This window comes from Chrysoperla carnea, chromosome 2 (genome assembly GCF_905475395.1).
Source record: "Chrysoperla carnea chromosome 2, inChrCarn1.1, whole genome shotgun sequence".
Classification (NCBI taxonomy): Eukaryota; Metazoa; Arthropoda; class Insecta; order Neuroptera; family Chrysopidae; genus Chrysoperla; species Chrysoperla carnea.
The window spans coordinates 78076333-78097966 of record NC_058338.1 but is presented as its reverse complement, the minus strand read 5'-3'; the positions used below and the strand labels follow the sequence as shown (position 1 = coordinate 78097966).

The window sequence follows — 21634 nt, the reverse complement described above, 5'->3', positions numbered from 1 at the left end:
GGAAAATTTATGTGATTAAAACTAGATTGTAAATAATTATTACATTAATTATTAATTGATAATTAATATGGTTAAAATTTAAAAACAATATTAATATTATTTAAATTTGATAATTAAATTGTAATTTATACTGTTTACAAATAATATAATATTCCATTACATTATTGCAATATCCGATAAACCTGACTATTAGTGACGTCTTACTTGTCTATTAGCGACGTCTAAATTCCTTGATAAAATAAACTGCGGTTCTCAGTGCAATACTAATGATCATGACGTGTAATATTTAACAAAATTTAAACATGACATGGCAACAGTTCGAAAGTGAGATACGACTATTTTCTCGCCCACTGTCTAGGCAACAATATAAACTACGATCTCTTAAGAAATTGCGATAATATCAATATTGTTTTAACAATAGGGTATCTGCCTCTTTAATATTTTTATTTCTGAAGGAGACATTTTATTTAGGTCATAGCTTAAATATTCGAAAAAAGATCATACAAATCATAAAGGGGTTATAGAGACGAAGCGCTATCACAGGAAAGTGATTTTGAACTTTGGCAATAATTTTTTTAATTTTTTTTGTATGAAGTTTATCATTTTATTTTCTATATAAAGGTAGTAAAATGGTTTTTTTTTTTTTTGTTGAGAAAATAACTTTTCCGTTCTGGTATCCAATCCCAGTAGTTTGTTAGAATAAGAAGCGCAATATTTTTAGTAGACATTGAAGACATAGTACACATAAGTTCGGCTAATTAAGAAAAATGAAACAAATAGCTCATTTTTTACTAAAATCTGGTAAAATATGTTTCTTATGTGTCAAATACCATTCATAAGATATATTTTAGTTGCCCAAATGTTTCTATTTGTTAATAAATAATAAATTGTTAATTAAATGAAACGGTCCATGTAAAATTTGACTAAAAAAATTAGTAATTAGGCAACTTGTATTTACGTATATGTGAGTGTGTGTCTAATAATCGAAAAACTGTTACATCTGTATAATACAAGTTGCCTATTTATTAATTTTTACATTTGTTGTTTCATTTATTTAATAGTTTATTGTTAATTAACAAATAGAAACATTTACGTGAAAGTTACTCATTATTTTCGAATGATATTTGACACCTAAGATATTCATTTCGAATGATATTTAACACATTGCGTCAGCTTTTAGCAAAAATTGAATGGTTTATTTAATGTTCCTTAATCTGAATTTTGAATGTGAATTATGCAATAACTTGAAAATGTAAGACGAATAGAAGAAAAAAAGTAAGAATACAATTTTTCCATATCTGGAGTAATTTTCAACATATCTACAGAAAATTTTGTTTAATTATTTAGCTTTCGATATTTCAAAAACCAAGGCACATAGCGAAAAAATGTATTCTTATTTTTCGTCTACATTCATGAAGTTATAACGAAATTCATCATCAAAGTTAAAAATAAGGTACAAATAATTTCAACCATAAATCTGGATTGCCTTGGTGCTCGAACTACCTTAAGTTACTGTCTCGAATCATACCCAGGTTTTAAAATTTTGACAGAGTAACTAGTCTCTTAATGTTATTATTTATTGTTATGGTGAGTGACAAATACCCTATTTTCTTTTAAATTAAAAAAATAATAAAAATAAATTATATAACATTTATAATTATTTTGTGTTTTTAATTTCTAGACCTAACATTAAATTTAGCAGGTATTGGTATTGCACCAGCTGGTAAATTATTAAATTCTGGTTGTGGTCGGCTATTGATATTGTTACCACCTCGTTGTTGTGGCACATTATTTTCGCCATCTTCTCTACCACCATCATCTAATGGGAGTGGTGTTGTTGGAATATCACAGTCTTCAGTTGGAGGAACAACACAACGTAATGATCGTCGATCGAATACTAACATGGCTGGACATCTTTGTAATCGTGGATAACCACCTTGGCATTGCCAATATCGATTGCATGATTTACCAAGTGCAACATTGCCATTAGCATCTTCATTACAGAGGGCTGTAAAAGATTAAAAAATAATTAAGCATAAAACTCTTGGAAACAATTATTTGGCATAATTTGAAAATAAAGGGTACTAGGTTGAGAATATCAGTTGTTTCAAGATCCATAGCTGATCCATAAAAAGTTAATACAGGCATAAATCCCCAAAGCTGAGATATGAATGTTTAAAATTTAAACAAAGACAATCGAATCAAAATTTGGAAGAATTGGAAGTTTTTAGGTTCAATTAACACCTCACTCTGATTCATAACTGATAAATATTATATGAACGCTTTAAATTACAAAGTTGTTCTTTATAAATACAAAAACATTTATTTTGTAAGCCAAATAGTTTAGATAGTAATTGATAACAAAAATTGGAACAAAAATGGTCTTTATAAAAAAACAAACCACTTTTAATGGATTTATTGGGAATTTTTTTTCGAAGAGTGTTTGGATTTCGCAGAAACAATTATACGAAATAACAATTTTGAGTAAAACTTCGTTTTTGCTTAAACTGTACGGTTTGCGGAAAAATGTTTCGAATAAAAAATGTTACTTTTTTAATCAATAATAACTTTCTAATTTGAATCAGTTATGGAGTAGAATGTGCTTTTCAATGAGCTTAAAAACCTAGATCACGTTTAATGATTGCGTAAGATGTGCGTCTACACACCCAACATTTTTTGCTTGAAGCATTTTCATTGATAAAACTTTTTTCGAGTTTCAAGCATACGACAACTTGTACACATTTTTAAAAATCTAATAAAAGTTTTTTTTTTAGAATTTTTCCTGGGGTTAATAATATGCTAGACATATTATTAACCCTCCTGAAGCAGTGTATTTAAATTTTGACCGCTTATATCTAAATAATCCAAATTTTTGGTAATTTTTGCCTATTATATTCATCTGTTAAAAAACATAGTTTCAGATTATTGATAAACATAGTTGCATAACATTTGACCGAAAATCAGAGAGGGTGAACGTATATTTTAATAAATCATCTATAATCAATGAAAATCAGGAAGAAAATATTCGAGAAGAAGCCGTTTGATGATGATGACATTTTGTCAGTTGTTTGTTTCAATTGTAGAATACAAATACAAAATAACGATGACACTTACGATGTTTTTGGCATCCATCAACATTTTCGGGCCAATCACAGGAATGGGCTTTTTCGTTATAGAGTAAACCTCCAATACATAATTGTTCTGTTGCAGTACCATTCCAACATGTCCAATATCTTGTACATGATGTTTCATGTCCGAATATTCCATATAACCAATCACAATGTTCGGTTCCAAGTGGTGGATCTAGTAAAAAAATATATATTACAGTTTAGCAAAGCTATTTTGTTTTCGAGTATAAATCCTGCTTAATGCAGAGTTTGTGACTCAAGACGCTCGATTTTGTCTATGGAAAATTTGCACGAAGAATCTCCCAAAGCAAGATTAAAATTGTCGATTATTATTAGGAAGTTTATTCTTCATTCTAAATTTATTGAACTCTCGATTCTGATGTTATATTTCTGTAGTTTATCATTTATGTTTAATAAAACTTACTTATTTGTTGTTTATTTTCACAATAATTTGATCGCCATGGGTAATCACAGCCTTCAGTTACGCCACGATGTTTACCAGCAAACACAAGACCATTGGGACAGTCAAATAATTCTGGTTGGCCATTAACACATTCCCAATATTTGTCACAATATTGTGCATCTGGTACTACACGTGCTTTGGTTTTACAAGGATCTTCTTGATCGCCTTTTAATTTTTGGCCATTCACTGTAAAAATAAATTTAGATTATTAGCAAACTTGTCGTTAATTCTCTGCAAACATTGAATTGGTTGAATTTTAGAAAAGTTCATTGAACAAGGATGGGATAGGGGAGAGTTGCATTCTAGTAGTAATAATAAAAGTTGGAGCTAACGATTAGGTTTTTTTTTTGTAAAATTTCTTCTTTTAGGTTGATATGAGTTCCTTTATATTGATATTCTTAGATTAACAGTTGCTGTGTAAGGCTAGCATCAATACAGGATTTTATTACAGGATTTAGGAAACTATTACATGACATTCGATTAGATAAATCGAAAAAGAAAATGAGTTACAGGACATGTAGAGTAATTTGTTAATACACTTGCTTCATTCAATTGAGAGGATAGATACTCTTATAACTTTGTGTGTAAGGGTGACTATCTTTAATTACTTACATGACGTAAAAAACAAAATATTGGGTAATTAACACTGTCTATACATGGTATTTCCACAATTAACTCAGTCAATTGTTAGTTTTCATTTGCTAAATCCGGAATTGGAGCTTAGAAACAACATTAAATTAAAGAAATAGATTTTTTTATATATTATTATATGCTAAATTAATATTATAAATATTATGTCAGCACAAATTGAATTAACTCCAAGTTTAGATCTCGTATTTGAAAATCAACTATTCAATATATTACATGAAATAGAAAGTGTAGTTATATGGACTATGGGATACGTTGATGGTTTTAAATAGCAATGCATATAAAGGTTCGAATATAAATAACAAGGACCCATAATCTTAAAGAATTCAAAAAAATAACAAAGCCAGAATATGCGAACTTTTACTTTAAAAGGAGATTCAAAATATTGCACAAAAAGCATCTGCTTATAAAAAGGTAAACTTGTCTGCACTCAAAAGAGTATAATTCAAGCAGAAGAAGGTCCAAGCGTAGATTAAGTAATAATAAAGTCTTCAATAATTCGGAAACTTTGCGAACAGGTGCAAATTTGGAGCAGGAACAAACATATACTAAGCGTGAGAAATTATGTGGATAAGGTCTGTTACGCCAGCATTATGTGAGGCTAGCAACGCAATGAAAATAATAATGAAATAATTAATGTTAATGAACCAAATTAGGTCTTAGTAAATGGTAAACGGTCAGGATCATGAAATTGACTAATTAATAAACAAGAAATTCGAATTTCTCAAAAGGAAGGATTTAAAAATCAGGTCTTTCTAAAACTAGGACGAATGCTTGAGCAGGTATAAACCAAGAGTGATAATTAAGTGCGAATTAAGTGCTTGCAAGAAATTAAGATGAAAGCGATAATAAATAAGCGGGTAAAAAAATTCGGGATACCTGATTTGAGAGAAAATTAAACAATATGCAATAAAGTCTTAAAATGCTCGTAAGCAATCACATAACCAAACAAAATAAATTGCTAATTAAGTGCTTTATGAAAGACAACCGAACGGTTTTCTGTATTTTCAAGATATGACAGAGTTCTGAATATTCCTACGTAGCTTTGTTATTGTGGCCAAAGATAGTTTAAAAATCTACAAAGTTGCTGCTATTAACGCATGAGAAATTTAACCATAAACAAAGGAAAGTTATTGTATGCAATGTCGCTGAAGTAACTGCAGAAAAATCGCAAATGGCAATTATTGCAAGATTTAAAATGAAAAGGAAAAGACGATTTATCATCTTGTGCTGCCTGAAATGATAGGCGGTTTAGAGAAAGCACACGAGCTAGACGTTCAAACCTGACCCTTTACTTTGTCGTTTTGGCACACGCATTTAAAATTTCTCTGTGAACGCAATTGTAAAAATATATATGCTCCCATATATATATGACTTACTCTCTTGATAAATTGAATAAAAAAAAATACGGAATTGAGTGTTGAGTATATTTTAAGAGAAAGTTCACGAAGCCCTCAGGGTCGTACCATCAATGGTAACAACCGTCTATATATATTTATATATAAAAAATTTGAACACTTACAAATTAAAAGACAGTCTAATTGGACATTTTAGTAGTAAACAATTTGTTTTTTGCTAAAAATTCTTGTGCAAATGCAATAATATAATTAATTTACGCATAACTTTTAAAACATTGATAGCTACATGTATTTAAAAAATTTTAACTAGATCATGGCAATCTTTTTCTAATTCTGTATAATTTTATTTATGTTTTGTTATTGTGATTTGAAAATACCTGCATGTATGTATATTTTCCACAGTGGTGGATTTAACAGGTAAGCAAAGGAGAATTTGCCCAAAAGGATTCAAAGGATTTGAAAGAATGTGAATGTACTTGGTATAAAAACGAATAAAGCATACGGTTAGTGCTCAATAAATTGCTTCCCGATAAAAACTAGAGAGTACAGCACAAAATTCGATAGAGGGGAGGGGGCTGAGATTATAGTTTCAGGGCCCCTATTCTTAGGTCTTTAAAATTGGCCAACGGATTTATATGCGGTTTTTCCTATTAGATAAAGTGATTCAAGAGGAAGGTTTTATGTGTAATACATGCATCATATAGTAGAGAAACACTGATAATTTTAGAGGTTAAACGAAATTGTGAACAAAAGGAGGATAAGTGACAGCATATGAAGTGAAGGTTATAACACAATAATCTTTGTATTTAAAATTGAAGTTGCCCAGAGAAGCGGTAAGTTCACCGCTAGTGACATATACAATATATAATCGAAAACTTGGGTGAAGGGATTTTAGGTTGGTTTAAAATATTGTCAGGTAGTCGAAAATTCTATTTCATAAATATCGAATAATGTATTCGATTTATTAAATCAGCTGTGATGTGAAAGTTAGTATTCTGTTTGAGCCGGATTGTTAGTTATTACACTCAGATATATCCTGATTAGGGTCGGAGTTAAGTTAATCTGATTTCGAACCAATTATTTGAAATGATAGATACTGACTGTTATCATGAAACTTGAAACGTTAAATCGTACCTAGCTGCGTTTGTCATGCGCAATGATAATTTAAACCCAATATTATATTGGTAAAAAAAAATTTATATAAGCGACAATACAATAATGGTTAACTTTAAAAATTTCTTTGGAGTTTTTTTAGTTTTCGCAATACTGGAGCAATCTGGTTATTTCAGAATTAGATATCTACAATTACATAAAAAATACAAAATTTTAATTTTTTTCCGTATTATATTCACAATTTAATTTTAGGAATAATATCATAAAAACAAATGTATTGATTTTAGCTTAAAAGTAACTTTTCAACATGAAGGTCATGAGAATTTCTTAAAATGATTTAAAATTGAAGTAATTGTAGCCTTAAGATGTTTTTTTTTTTTAGATAAATTACTATAATTTGTATGGAAATATATATGTCAATCCCCTTTAAGAAAAATTTAAAATTGATTACACATCATATTACGTATGGTATAATTTCTCTACTGTTGATTAAATAATTTTTACATATACCTAAAAAAAAAATTATTTTTTTAATGTAAAATAATTAACATGTTTATTAAGATTACAAATTTATACAAATTACAAATCTTTTAATAAAATAATTAAACAATACAAAAAAATTACTTCACAATTAAAAATAATTCATCTTTTATATTTTCATAATTTTTTTGTGGTTTTGAAATAAACATTTTTTTAAAAATAGTTTGTGATATATATACTCAACCAATGTATTAAATGAAAATTTTTTAACACATTATTTTACCCAAATTTCAAATAGATGTATCTCTGCAAAAAGATGTATCTCCGGTTTCAAAATCGATGTTTTTACGCGGAGATACACATGTTTTAAATTTTGTGTTAAAAAATTTTGCTTTAATACTTTGGTAGAGATTTTTTTAGATGTTCAGTAATAATTAGATTGTAAAATAATGACAAACCAAAATAATCTATTTCTGCCCTAGGAGAGACTGAAAAGTAAATAAATTTTGACTAAAATTAAAAGAATTTCCGAATCACAGAGATTTTTGTGTGGCTGTATCAATGTTTCTGTGTGGCTAACATATATGAAAAAGACTGTTATCTATTTTTCGAAAGTAAAAAAAAAGACTTTGTCGGCTATGCCATGTTTTAACGACAATCACAAGAGTTTGAAGTGGAAAAAGTGTTGAAATAAAGACTTGATAAGGTAATTTTCTGCATTTTAGTAAGGAGTGTTCTGACAACAAAGATTGTGACTCCCTACCTTTAATATAAACCTGCAGTTTTATCAATGGCGCTAATCGAACATGCATCACTTAAAGCGCAATAATAATTTTTAATAGCTAATAATTGTTAAATAGAACCCAGTACTTCCATAATTTTCTACTCTTTAAGTACTGCTATCAAATTTTATCCACCATTAAATATATAATAAACAATAGAGGATAATCGAATTGGTTATATTTGCCACATAACCAAGTGATGTCGAATTGGTTATATTACCCATAAAAATGTAAAACTAGACTTAATACCATGACAAAATTTGAAAGTGAAATTAAAATTGATTAAAAAACGAAGAAGTTATAAGCAGTCAAAGATTGCATTCAAAGATTTCCCATCTCCTTTTAACAAAACAAAGTTTTATATGTAGTCTCAATGGCGATACCCACGTATGACGTCACTGGTGGGTATCTTCCTCTTTTTTTAATTATGAATTTTAAACGTTCATATCTTGCATACTAGTAAAGATTTTTAAAAACCAACTTCACTTTTCTATTCGTGAAAAGAAAATTCATCATCTGAAGTGATTTAAAAAATTTTGCCTGAATCCCTATTCAATCAAAATAACTTCATCGCCCCTTGCATCAAGAAAATAACTGCAATTTTTGAATTAATAATAATTATTTTTTGCACACACCTAAAAACACCTTTTTTATGAATGTAGAATAATTAAAATAATGTTTTAATTATTATTATTATTATGAGTTCAGATTATGATAAATATGTTTTAATAAAATGTAGGTAATAAAATAAAAAATTACTTCACAATTAAAAATAAACCATCATTCATAATTTCTTTGTGGTTTGGTTTTATATTTGCATTTTTTTTTTTCTTTTAAATAATTTGTTACACATATTATGTTTTTTTTTTTTTTAAATACGTAATATTGAGCTGATGTATAATTTATTATCCAACTGTCTTGCATCTTGTAATTCTTACATAATATCCATTTTAAGGATGTTCGAGCGCCAGGGCAATTTTGGATAAAAGGCTTGATTTTTTTTATATGAAGTTGAACTAATTCTAAATCCATTCTGAAAATTTTATGGGGAGTTGCCTGATTATTCAAATAAATTAATCACTTCAAAAGTAGGAATATTTATCATGGTCTTATGAGAAACGGTAGATGGATGATATGTTTTCATAGATTTCTCCAAAACTAGTAAGTGAAAATTAAATAAAAAACTATTTAAATTAAAGCTAAAGCCATATTAAATTATTATGACTAATTAAGGATGTATGAGCACGGTAATGGGTACACAAATTAAAAAAATATATTTTTTCAATTTTGATGGTGAATTATGTTATAACTTAATAATATAAGGTGAAAAATAAAAATACAATATTTGGTTAATTATTTAACTTTCGATATTTCGAAAAATAAGGCAGATATCGAAAAATTGTATTCTTATTTTTCGTCTACATTCATGAAGTTTTAATAAAATTCATAATCAAAGTTGAAAATAAGGTACAAATAATTTCAACCACAAGATGGTTTAAATAAAAATCTTGTTTCACTATATATTTTCATTAATCTCGGAAACGGTTAATTCGATTTCGATGAGACTTTCACAGAAAGGTCAATATTATTCTAGGATCATTTATTACTTTCATGGGTGCTTTAATATTTTCTTTCCTAGTATCTAAGTCATTAAATGAAATGTATATTAAATTCTATTTAAAGATTGTAATGCTAAATTGATGATAAAATAATTTTTTTCAGGCATTTGTAAAAACGTAAATACGATAGACTCAAGATGTATCTCTTCGCAATTTTCCATTAACCTCTTCTGATCTCTCAAGAAAATAAAAGATTTAGTAGATTTAAACCGTTTTTAGTGTTCTTATAAGTACGCTACTGTTTCAAATAATTTATTTGTAAATAATAATAATATTAACAATTTGTTTATTTTAAACAAGTTGTCTTCATAAAATATGTAATATAGTACATATTTGTTATGCACTAAACGAACGCAGTTTTAAATATTAAAAAATAATTAAAAAACAGGAAACATTAAATTTTCTTTTCATAAAAAAAAAAAATTCGTAGCGCAGGAGTTTCGTTAGCTAAGCGAACTTCTTTAGAGATTAATAAAAAAACACATTCTTAAAATCGAATTTTGCATTTCAAATCATGAAAGTACTTTTTTGTTTAAATAAACTTGAACTTTCAAATACCAAAACCTTTCTTGATACCAAATTTTTTTCAAATCGGACTTAAATTGCGACCTCTAGAGAGCTTATAGACATATAAACGATATTTTATATATTAATTTGTATAAGAGACGATAACCAAATTAAGGCATCACATACAATAAATTGTCTGAAAAGCGTTTCTTTGTCTAATACATAAGAACGTTCATAAAAACTCTTCTTACTTCGTATATTATAATGGCAAACGAGATGCTTTACAAATGTCTTAGTAAATCTGTTATAATACATCTTGCTGATCTAATCAAAACAAAATAGATTTACATTTGTTCATAAAACATAAACAGCATTCAACATAAAGTAAATGATTACATCTGCTATACATTATTAACATAGAGACTCCAATAGGAGACTAGACGCTAAACTAAAGTTTTAATAGATATTTTTCTAACATTTCAAAATTGTTGCTTAAATAATCTTTAGTAAAACGAAAAGTATTATGTAAGGAGTATACTTTCCTTAGACGCCTAACAGAGTTTTTGGCTTGAAACTACGTGTCCAAATCTTCGATATTCAAATTTAGACAAGCAAAAAAGATCTACCTTATCTTTATATCTTATTTGAATAATATTTACTTTGATACGTTAAAGTATTATATTCAAATTTTAAGTACGACTCTTATTGAAAGACTCTACATAGTGAATTTCAATATTCACTTTCATTACTATTATTATTTAGTTTTATTATTATCATGTTGAAATAATTATTATAATACTTTAAAAAACTATTGGGCAGAGCTAATACTACACTGAAAAAAAAATCTTAATACCAATCGATATGAGGTAGTCTCAACCTGATCGCGAGATCAGATATGGTGAATGTGATAAAACTACCGTACGAGGTTGAGTGGTGAAGTTGATACAAACGCATGAGCTGTTTATATGAAAGCAATAACTGTCTAGAAAATTTCAAATATTGTTGTTTTGATATGCAACATAGTTTTAATTATAAATATTATAACAAAATACTGATGTGATTGTACAAGAACTACAAGAGCAGTTATAAACCTTTTAATTAAAAAAAATAGTCTTAAATTAATTAATTAATTTAAAAAAAATAGTTTAAATTAAAAAAATTAGATTTCTTAGAGTCGGTATATATTATAAAAATGATCAATAAGTTTATTTCAAACTTTGTGTATGTTAGTAACAACAATCTTCATGTAGTTGACACAAGCACATATAGACTAGACATGATAGATATTTGATCGTAATATCCAAATCTTCTATTTAAAGCACATGCAAAGAAATTTTCTTTTAATTCATCGATTCGCTTTATTTACACGATTATATATTCCAACTAAGTACAATTAATGTATGATTTTAAACTAAAATCAATCTCTTTCATAGAAGTAATGATTTTGTTTATTTAACTTCGGTGATTTTGTATCAATTAATTCATATTTTAAATTCAATCCTATTTGATTGTAAATACAAATATTTGGCTGTACTTGTTCCAATCATTAGGAAATTGTTTGAAAGTATTTTTACTTTATTTCAATCATTATTTTAATTTTTTTTCAGTGTTTAGATATGCATAAAACCCTTTACATTATTATTTATTCCAAAAACAGTTTAATTACAATATATATAAATGTTTTAGGTGTGTCTTTAAGAGCCATGATATATATAAATCGATTTAGTATGAAATCAACTTTGACATTAATATGAGTGGTCTTTCTCACAGATCAGTGGTGGTTTAAAACACGCAAGAAAAATACTCAAACCTTATGGCTAGAGTATGTTATAACCTTGATATATAAAGGAACGGCGAGCATTTATTTGAATTGCACATATTAGATTAATAATTTTCAGATGCTTCAATCGGAATCACAACCAATCTTTTGAGTTATAAACCGATTTATAAAATTAAAATTCATTTAAAAGAAATCTAAAAAAAATTAATAATGTAAATCACACGAGCGAAGACGTACAATTACTTTTCTAATAATTAGAAAATGCACATTAAGCGTAAAATGAAATAATCAACATAATTTACATTTTTGCAGCTTCTAGAGCAAAGATTTATTTTATTACATTACTTTCATTTTATATAATCGAAAATGACAATTGATTACAAGGTTCGTGCTTTCCCACGTAAATTGTACTTACAGACAATTTCGAAATACAGTTAGATTAAGAGAATGTTTTTTATTGAGATTAATTTCATTATTTATTTATTTATTTATTTATTCTAATCGTACAACCGGACTTCAGTAAAATATCCTTGAATGAATAAAATTCTCATCAGTTATCTAAATTCAGTCATTACTCATCAAAGTGAATTTACCTTCTCTTTGAAGACTAATTAATGTATTATATACAACTATTAGAGGAAATACATGTTTTAATTAATTGTATCTTTTAGGTACAGAACTGTTACTTTGAGAGGATTGTTTCGTTTTATGAAATATTTCCATTATTTACTGATTTAGGAAACCCCACCATTAACTCTTATTATAAATACCAGAATCAGGTCCAAACATTCTTTAAACCTGTAAAGCTAGGTTCAATTTGATTTTGAAAAGTATGACCCATACTTAGTAGGATTACATATTTGATTTATCAAAATCGGATATAATTTGGATGTGATAGATCAGAATTAATTTTTTTGGATTTTGATGACGTCATTAAGTTAAAAAAATCGATTTTTTTCAAAACACAGTCAAATTTTATACAATTTGAATGGAATTTTTTTTGAAACCCACTAATTTTGTGTTAATTTTTTCATCTATGATGTTAAATTTACGGTTCCATTAACCTTTATTATAAATATCGGGACCAGATCTCCACATTCTAGAAACCTTTAAAAATAAGGTTAAATTTTATCACAAATTTGAAAATTACGACCCAAACTAAATTCAATTACACACTTGATTTGTCAAAATAGGATTAAATTTGGATATGATAGAGTAAAATTAATTTTTTTGGATTTTGATGACGTTATTTAGTAAAAAGGGAAGGGAGGAATTTTTTTTAAACCCACTAATTTTGGATCAATTTTTTTATCTATGATGTTAGATTTATGCTACCATTAATATTTATTATAAATATGACGATCAGGACCCCACATTCTTAAAACTTGTAAAAGCTAGAAAAGTATGAACCAAATTTTGTAGAATTTCATTCTTGATTTATCAAAATTGGATATAATTTGGATGTAATGGTGCAAAATTAATTTTTTGGATTTTGATTACGTCATTAACAATATAGTGCATCTGCATTATTTATTAAATTATTTCCATTTTATAATCTTTCTTTGTGTTCAATACGATTTCGCTTGGTAATGCTTAGGCTTTATATAATGGATATCTTCTTCAAAAAATTTAATATAGTTGAAAAATCAAATAAAACATACTCCTAAAATATCTTTTTTAATTAAGTAAATTTCATTTGTCTTCATCATCTAATGTCTTCGTCAAGTTTTAAAATTTCCATTTAAAAGTTAGACTACATCCTATCATTTGAAAGGCGTGTAGATCATTGTAAAAAAACTAAAACAAGATTTGTACTTGCACTTCATAGGAGGTATAAATACACATTCTGTTTTATGAATTCAACCTTGAAAGTAATTTATTGATTAATTAATATTAATTTTCTAAAACGGTAAATTATCATCTATAAATTTAATTGACCAACAACTATGATCTGTTGGTTAAACAAAACCTTTATTTGTTTATAAATTATTTACTCGATACATAAACAAAACGGTACCGTGTTACGAATTTACAAACTGTGGTAAATAAGTAAATCACGGAAATCGTGACCAATTGGATCTTAGCGTGGGTATATATGTGTGTTACGTTTTTTTTTTTAATTAATATTACTTATTCCCAACATAATTTATGAGACATACCCTTTCTAGTTACTTCCATCATGGTTATAGATATATCTATAAATAATAACACATGAATAATGCTTGAAGAAGATTTCCTGTTTTGACACAAAGACCTTCCATTTTATGTAAAGAATTTCACTTTTTATAAATATACAAAATTAACTGAAGCAACAAAATGCAAGAAAAATATCCATTGTATGACTGACATGCCTAAACTTTCAAAAAAAAAGCGCAATTAAATATATTTTCACCAATTAAAGCTGCAAGAAATATTTCGAAGAAAGCAGCATTAATCAGTTTTTTTTTACTTTATTTTTGACCTTATCTACTCACATAGTTCGGTAAAAAGAATCATATGGGAATAATTTATTATGGGCTCATATTCAGTCGAACCTGGTTAAGTGAGGCATCAAGGGTCCTACAAAAATGTCTCACTTATAGAGGTATTCCACTTACCCAATGTCTCAGATATCCAGGTATAAATAAATATCTGTCTCATTTACAAAGGGTTCCTTCCATTAATAGAGATCAGAATACAGGTTATTTCAGTTATAGAGGTGCGATTATTAAATAAAATAACGTATTATCAATCTTGTGGCTTTTTTTTAGTTGTCGGTCCACTTACCGAAACGTTTTTGTTACGAAGTTGATTGACCCATGTTAGCAAACGCTGTTGAAGTTCAGGATATTTTGATAAGCGTACACGTTTTAGATTTCCTAGTCCTTCGGAAATTTGTGATTGAATTTTATCTTTATTCTGAATTACTCAACGAAGAGATTTTGGCACATTAAATTCGTCACAGACTTCATTGCGTGTCTTCTCACTTTCATAAGCGGATATTAAATTCAGTTGTTCACGAACTGATAACGATATGAACCTCCGTTTCGGCATTTTTAAAATAAACATCCGTATGATAGTAAAGCAAAACAAAAACTGAAGGTCATTGAGGCTCAAAATTAGTTAAGATCGTAATTTGCGGGTAGAATAAGAATAAGTAAGTAAACAAACCAAATGATGTTATCTCAGTTCTCAGTTACAGATGTTAATGCATATAAAATTCACTCGCTGTCACAGTTATAGAGTTAACTATGATAATAAAGTCAAAAAAACGAAAGTGCGAAAGTGTTGGGACCTTAGTTTGAGTTAAAGTTATGGAGGTTTCTCACTCATCCGGGTCCTAAATAAGCAAGTTTCACTGTAGTATGTAGATACATTGATTTTGTAAAACTTTTAGTTTTCCTTCTCTCCAAACTCGAATTTTTGTCAATGATCGTACGCCAAAAATTTGGCAGACAGATTTGCAAATGATCTAAGCACAGATTACTATAACTACCGATTTTCAGGATTAAAACAATAACTTTTCATCAGAATATCGCTTTTTGCAAATACTTTTTTAATTGTCCTATTTAAATGACTTAGTAATAAAAAGAACTAGTACAACATATGTCCAATAATCAAGGGAAAAAAAGTTAAATAATAAAAATAATCCTATTTTAAACTAATCTAGGTTCATTGATAAATCAAACTTTCTCCTCATGTAGAAAAAGATTCGAAAGTAAGCAAATTTTTAATCTATATATACCTATTTATAAATAAATAAGAATTACGGAAATAAATTATTAATTTTTCTAATTTGATTATTATTTTTAGTTAAATTGCTATTATTATTAATAATTAATAATTTTATTACAGGTATCGAATATCTTTAATTTATGTAATTTCTATATGTATTTGTCTTCCACTTCAATAAGTATCTAAAAATTCACGCAATTGCCTCTTTCCAATTATTACAGATAAATATGAAAAATAAATTTTATTTTCATTTTACGCTTGTAAAAAGTGATAAGAATTTTGAAATAAATTTGACTTTTAACAACATTGGTTTAAAACAAAAATATTTGTATATATTGATCCCACAATATGGCCTTTAGGGTTGGGTCACTGCCCATTAATAAGCACGTATAAGTATTATTATTATACAACAAAAATGAAAGTTATTTTTAAAATATTAAATTTTCTCAAGTAATATTATGATCCTCCTATAAAAACTGATCTAAATGAATAAATTATAAAATATTAATTATATAATAAATAACAATTTATTTTTATAATTTTTATTCTAACATTTAATCTAATTTATCATAAATTGTTTAATTTGTAGTTACAATTAACGGTTTTTATTTAAATTCCGACATACAAAAATACATTTTTTTCCATCAGTAACCTAGTAAATTCCAAGCCATGATCGTAAACCTAGATAGTATGATCGAATAGAATTGTTATCCCAGATTAAAAATCTGGACCGATTTATCTCGTATTAATTTTGTATAAGATATTGATCTTAAAAAGATCGCTAATTTATTATAACTCATAAAAAAACCGTCTTAATCAGAGATTCTCAAACTTAATTCATATTTAACAAATTTATCTTTACCGACCCCTAGTAGGTCTCTAGCGCCAACAAGGGGTCGATATAGTCCACTTTGAGAAACACTGGTCTTATAGTCCGTGGGACAGTAAGGGTGATTTTTAAAATGATATATACATACGTGATACATACATAATTTTGTGAGTTGCTTCCTTTTGACGATTCTATCAAACTTCTCTTTAAGGCTTTTTTTCGAAAGCGCTGCTTTCTCAAATGAGTACGATGTCGTCATATTTAAGCTTTCGATCTGAAATATTGCACCGGGGAATATGTCGGACACTATGATCACTCGATAACATTAATAATTATTTAATAATTCAGCTAAAATGAACTACGTATATATTGAAAGGCAAAAATACTTCATTAAGGAATGTTCGAGGTCGTACGAAGCTCAGCGTAGCAGTATTTTTGTCGAACAAAATATTTTATTGCTTAATAGTTATTAAAGTTATCAAATGGGCATGATATCCGACAAATTAATTACTGCGTTTTTTCAGATCGATAGTTTAAATATGACGTCATCGTGCTCATTTGACAACGAAGCGAAAAAAGTCGTAAAGAGAAGTTTGGTAGATTCGCCAAAAAGAAGCGACTCACGAAATTTCAAGAATGTATGTATCATTTTAAAATGCACGCTTACTGTCCCACGGACTATTAAAGAAACCACGGATTTTAAATTACTTAATTTAAAGCATCAAGGCTTAAGTTATAAAACCCATTGTAGGCAAAGCAAAAGGAAAATACGCAAGAAATTTCACATAAGGTTGTACGATAACTATCGTCATAGAGAGATCAAAGTGCATTATTTAAATTTTAAGGTTGTACAATAAATATATTTAAAGAAAACTGATAATTCGAACAGTTTGCTTTAATTCGAAATACAGTCTAGATTTTTTTTATTACTAAAATGAAATATGCAACTATCTTTTTGATTTAAATTTTTTTTATATAAATCTATGAAAATCTATAAAAATTTTATTCCAGTATAGCTATAGGTCTGTATTTTGGACCTTTCAATATCGACTAACGAAAAATTAATAATTTTTTTCTTGAAAGAATAAACAAAAATTTTTTTTTTTTTTCTTTGAAAAAGGAGAATTTTGGAGAATTCAAGTGATGGATGAAGCATTTTATATACGGGAAAAATTATTTTTATATAAACCAAAAAATTTTCACTTAAACTTACCAATCGCTACGGTGAATAGCACTAAACAAAGAACACTTTTCATTTTACTTTCGTTGAAAAAAAATCAATTAAATTCAAAAAACTTTTAACTATTGCACTCAAAAAAAGGAAATTTATTAACACTCAAAAATTTATTTTTAAACTGAAAAACCTTATATAATACGCTTCCAAAAATAGATGTCTAAATAATCCTAAAAAAGAAAAACAAATAAGTATTCCTCAATAATATATATTAGAAGATGTAAACACAATGAAATTAAACATACATACTGAAATTACAGTGATATGTACGCCGGCTTTTTACACGCCTATTTAGTTACTTAATTGAAGGTATTATTTAAGTATATTTCCATGTTCTCCTAAGAGAAAGGGTTTTTTGTAAATACGAATGTATGATACTTTTTTATATATGTATGCATGTATGTATGTATTTTTACTATAGGGTAAGAATCAACTGCTAAGTAATCAAAATCTATTCACGTACATATATTTAGCAAAAAGACGTTGTATTCATATTAAAAAATAAAAGTATTTTTTGATTTTTATCAAATTAATTGAAACCCGTTGTAAATAAGAACATTTACGACTTCTTTGGTCAGCCATTTTATATTTTTCCGAATAATCAAATTTGTATTCCCTTCTTTAGAAATTCAAATAAAATAAAATATAAAATTATGATGGAAGCGTTGGAAATAGTCACCTTTTGTACAATTAAATATGTTCAATGCATTGCTTTGAGCTCTCTTACATGAAGAATTAAAACTGACTAAATTAAATCAACCTCCCAATTAAAAAAGATGCACTGAAATAGACCCTCCTGGGTCGTCTTCTGATATTATCACGATTACTGTGTGTTTAGTCGTCCAAATACCAATTAATTTATTTTGTACAATAACGTGGTTTATTGATGAGTAACTTGTAGATATCTTTTCTGAAGGAAAATAAAAATGGTTTACATATATTGTCAAGATATTTTGGGTATCTTCAGTTTTAGGTTATATGTAGCTGTATAGGTACAAATTCTATCTTTCCATGGCTATATATGCTTCAAAACACCTAGAGATAAGTAAGAATATATTAAATATTTCTGGAATTAACATAAAAAATGGACTTGAAATAGGTTTGATGATAATTTTAATTATTTGAGGGATTGTAATCACCTTGGATATCAAATAATCACAAGCAATATATGACGAGGCGTAGAAAACGAGAATATGTATAAAACTTGGGAACGAAATTTAGATAATTAATTAAAGCTGTAAATGAAGTCTAAAGTTGGAAAATCAGAAAAATATAAAACTTGAGACATGTTTTAAGGACATTGATACAGATATAAGATTCTCAAGTTTAAGACAATTGTAAACCGAAACACCACCGTTTTTAGCGACTGATTACTCTGATTCCACGAGTAAATGAGGAAGTAATATTGTTGCTACGGGCAAAGTTTTCAATGACAGAGGACATATCTAAATTTGGGAACATTGACTGGGGTATCATTGACTTCAAAAGACACGCGAGATTAATTCAGATAATCTGACTATGTGGTATGAAAGCAGTCAATTTATCAAGTGTTCTATTGTTCATGATTGTATTGCATTCATTCCATATTCCCTATTGACTTTGAAGACAAGCAGATCTTTGATTTCTTAAGTAAATTCTAAGTTAATTTAAGCTATTTTTGTAAAATTTATTGGAATAGCCTGCGGGTAATTCATTGATTAGACCAAGAGTCGAAAATATCTTTAGTTCAAGCGTCACTTTTCGAGATGAAAGGTGAAGTCGCACATTCAAAAAAAAAAGATTTAATGTTCTAAATTTTCTTCGCATTTTTTGCTCTTTGCTTTGACTTCAGGATTTTCATTTTGGAATATGTTTGTATCCCAAAAAGCAAATAATTGGTTTCGGAAAGTCTTTTTTATTGTCAAAAAATGTTAAAAAGACATTTATTTTTATTCTGAAACTAAAGTTGTACATTAATTATGACAACGAGGGAAATCAAAGTCCCTCATAAAAGAAAATTTTTATAGCTATTTCTATCTCAACACATTATACCACTTTACATATAAAGGTGAGACTATACACTTCAATGGAATACGGAAATTACGTAATTTGATTTGAACAAATAAAAGGAAACGAAAAAATTACATAGAAGGCGGAACTCGAATCCGACTGTTCTAGATATCTGGCCTAGGTCTTTGACTTACATAAAGTACACACAAAATGAAAACTAATGTAAATATATGTAAGTTTCTTAATAAAAATATCTGTAATTTGTATGAATTATATAGTAGGGCAAAACTTTGTGTGTTCTGTATATACACAAACCTACAAATAGAATAAATACACGAAGAGGTTACATACAATTTGTGCTACTCACATAGAATTGGAATGACGGAGTTGGTTACGTTCTAGACAATATATCTAAATTTGTGTAATTTTCTGTCGCTTTCTATTTCATTAAATTAAATAGACATGTTTCGGGAACACTAACAAAAATACGTTTAAAAAAAGAGCCACTTATTATTATTGTCATCTAGCAAGTTTAATAAATTTTTGGTACGGAATTTTAAGAATAAAATTAAGTTAATGATTATTATTTGTCAATACAATAATCTCATTAACTTTTCAACTTTTTCGTGCATCAATCAAGGTAAATTTTAATTTTCGGGGCAAGGTCTTCTTTTTATTAAAACAAAAGAGTATTTTCTGAAGAATAGCACACAAAAATTTAGATGATATTTCATTTCATTTAAAAGAATCTTAATTTAATTAAGAAAATTTTAATTTAATTAAGTTAATTTGTAGGTAATAAATAGTCGTCTAAATTTCCACCAACGCTCCTGAATTTTAAAAATGTTTCAAATCATAGTTATAAGAACGGATTACAATTTCTATTTTGCAAGACATTAAAAAAAATTAATACAAATTTCCTTTGTAGGTAATAAAATGATTTCCTGGATTAAAATAATTAGTATTTTATTTGAAAAACAATTATTAATTTTTTGTTAAACTAATTTTAAATACGTCCGCCGTCAAAGTTTATAAAAAATTTCCCCTGGTGAGATACAAATAAATATTTTGCATTTTAAGATAAATAAAACACTCTTTACTGATAAGAAAAATGTTTTGTCAATAATCCTGAGATAGTTTCTATTTCAAATAATCATATTATGTTTTTTAAATTGAAAGAAATTTAGTATTTTCAATATCCATGTCTGATATTTTAATATGAACACAAAATATCATATCACCCATATGGGGTGACCGAGCATTTTGCCGAAGACCGAACCTTGGGCGATCCTCGGTTACCGTTGATTTGCCGAAGTTCGGCTAATACCGTGGCGCCAGAGACAATTTTCTCTATAGAGAGTATACTCGAGTCACGGCTGCCGTTCGTATGCCTAACCTTACTTTATTGTTTTTTTTTTTTTTAAATGTCATCAAATGTCAGTTTTCAAATGTCAAAAAGAAAATATGAAGATATGTTTAAAAAAAGGACCATAAAAGTGAGGTTAAAGGGAATAAGTGCACTAACGTCAAAATTTGTATATTTTTCTAATGACTAATAAGAATGACATATTTCTGGAGTTCCTAGGACCTAGATAAGAGTAAAAAAATTAAGTTGTTTAACAAAATTTATGTTTTTTATTTTGCTATTTTAAAATAGCATATCTTTGGTATCTTTATCTAGTGTATTTAATGCTTCAAAAATAATACAACTGGCAATTTAGGTTAATTCAGTAGATTGGTAATCATACGGTAAATGGACAACCGAACATCGGCCATAAGCTGGTAATGTGCTCAGCCGGAATTTTGCCGAGGCTCGGAAGCTCGGCCACCGATATTGGCCGATGCACTGCCCAGTGGTAAAACCCCATATGGGCAGATTATTAATGTATGACTTGATTTGCATTAAAAAATAGCTTTATTATGATCAACACGCTATTTTCAAGGGTGTCTGCGAATTAAAATAAAAGTAGTCCATGGCTTAGAATGAAAT

At 27.7% G+C, this 21634-nt stretch overlaps 1 protein-coding gene across 2 annotated transcripts; it reads right to left on the bottom strand.

Annotated features, from left to right (window-relative positions):
• Nucleotides 1–1648: 1648 nt before the first annotated feature.
• On the bottom strand, nt 1649–17921 carry LOC123293542 (protein obstructor-E-like). 2 transcript variants are annotated; one of them, XM_044874403.1, is made up of 5 exons: nt 17905–17921; nt 17635–17825; nt 3553–3777; nt 3115–3303; nt 1649–2008 (listed from the first exon to the last, which is right to left on the bottom strand). In XM_044874403.1, the coding sequence occupies exons 2-5, from the start codon at nt 17675–17677 to the stop codon at nt 1671–1673; spliced, it is 795 nt and encodes a 264-aa protein (XP_044730338.1). In that variant the 5' UTR covers nt 17678–17825; nt 17905–17921; the 3' UTR covers nt 1649–1670. The 2 variants fall into 2 exon arrangements, with proteins under 2 accessions (XP_044730338.1, XP_044730337.1); XM_044874402.1 differs by lacking the exon at nt 17905–17921 and having other exon boundaries at nt 17635–17868.
• Between the last annotated feature and the right edge of the window lie 3713 nt (nt 17922–21634).

Coding starts and splice junctions, on each gene's coding strand:
- LOC123293542 (XM_044874403.1), bottom strand. CDS start 17,677: ATGAAAAGTGTTCTTTGTTTAGTGCTATTCACCGTAGCGATTG. Junction 3,778..17,634: donor GCTATTCACCGTAGCGATTG/GTAAGTTTAAGT, acceptor TTATTTTTACAG/TGAATGGCCAAAAATTAAAA. Junction 3,304..3,552: donor TGAAAATAAACAACAAATAA/GTAAGTTTTATT, acceptor TTTTTTTACTAG/ATCCACCACTTGGAACCGAA.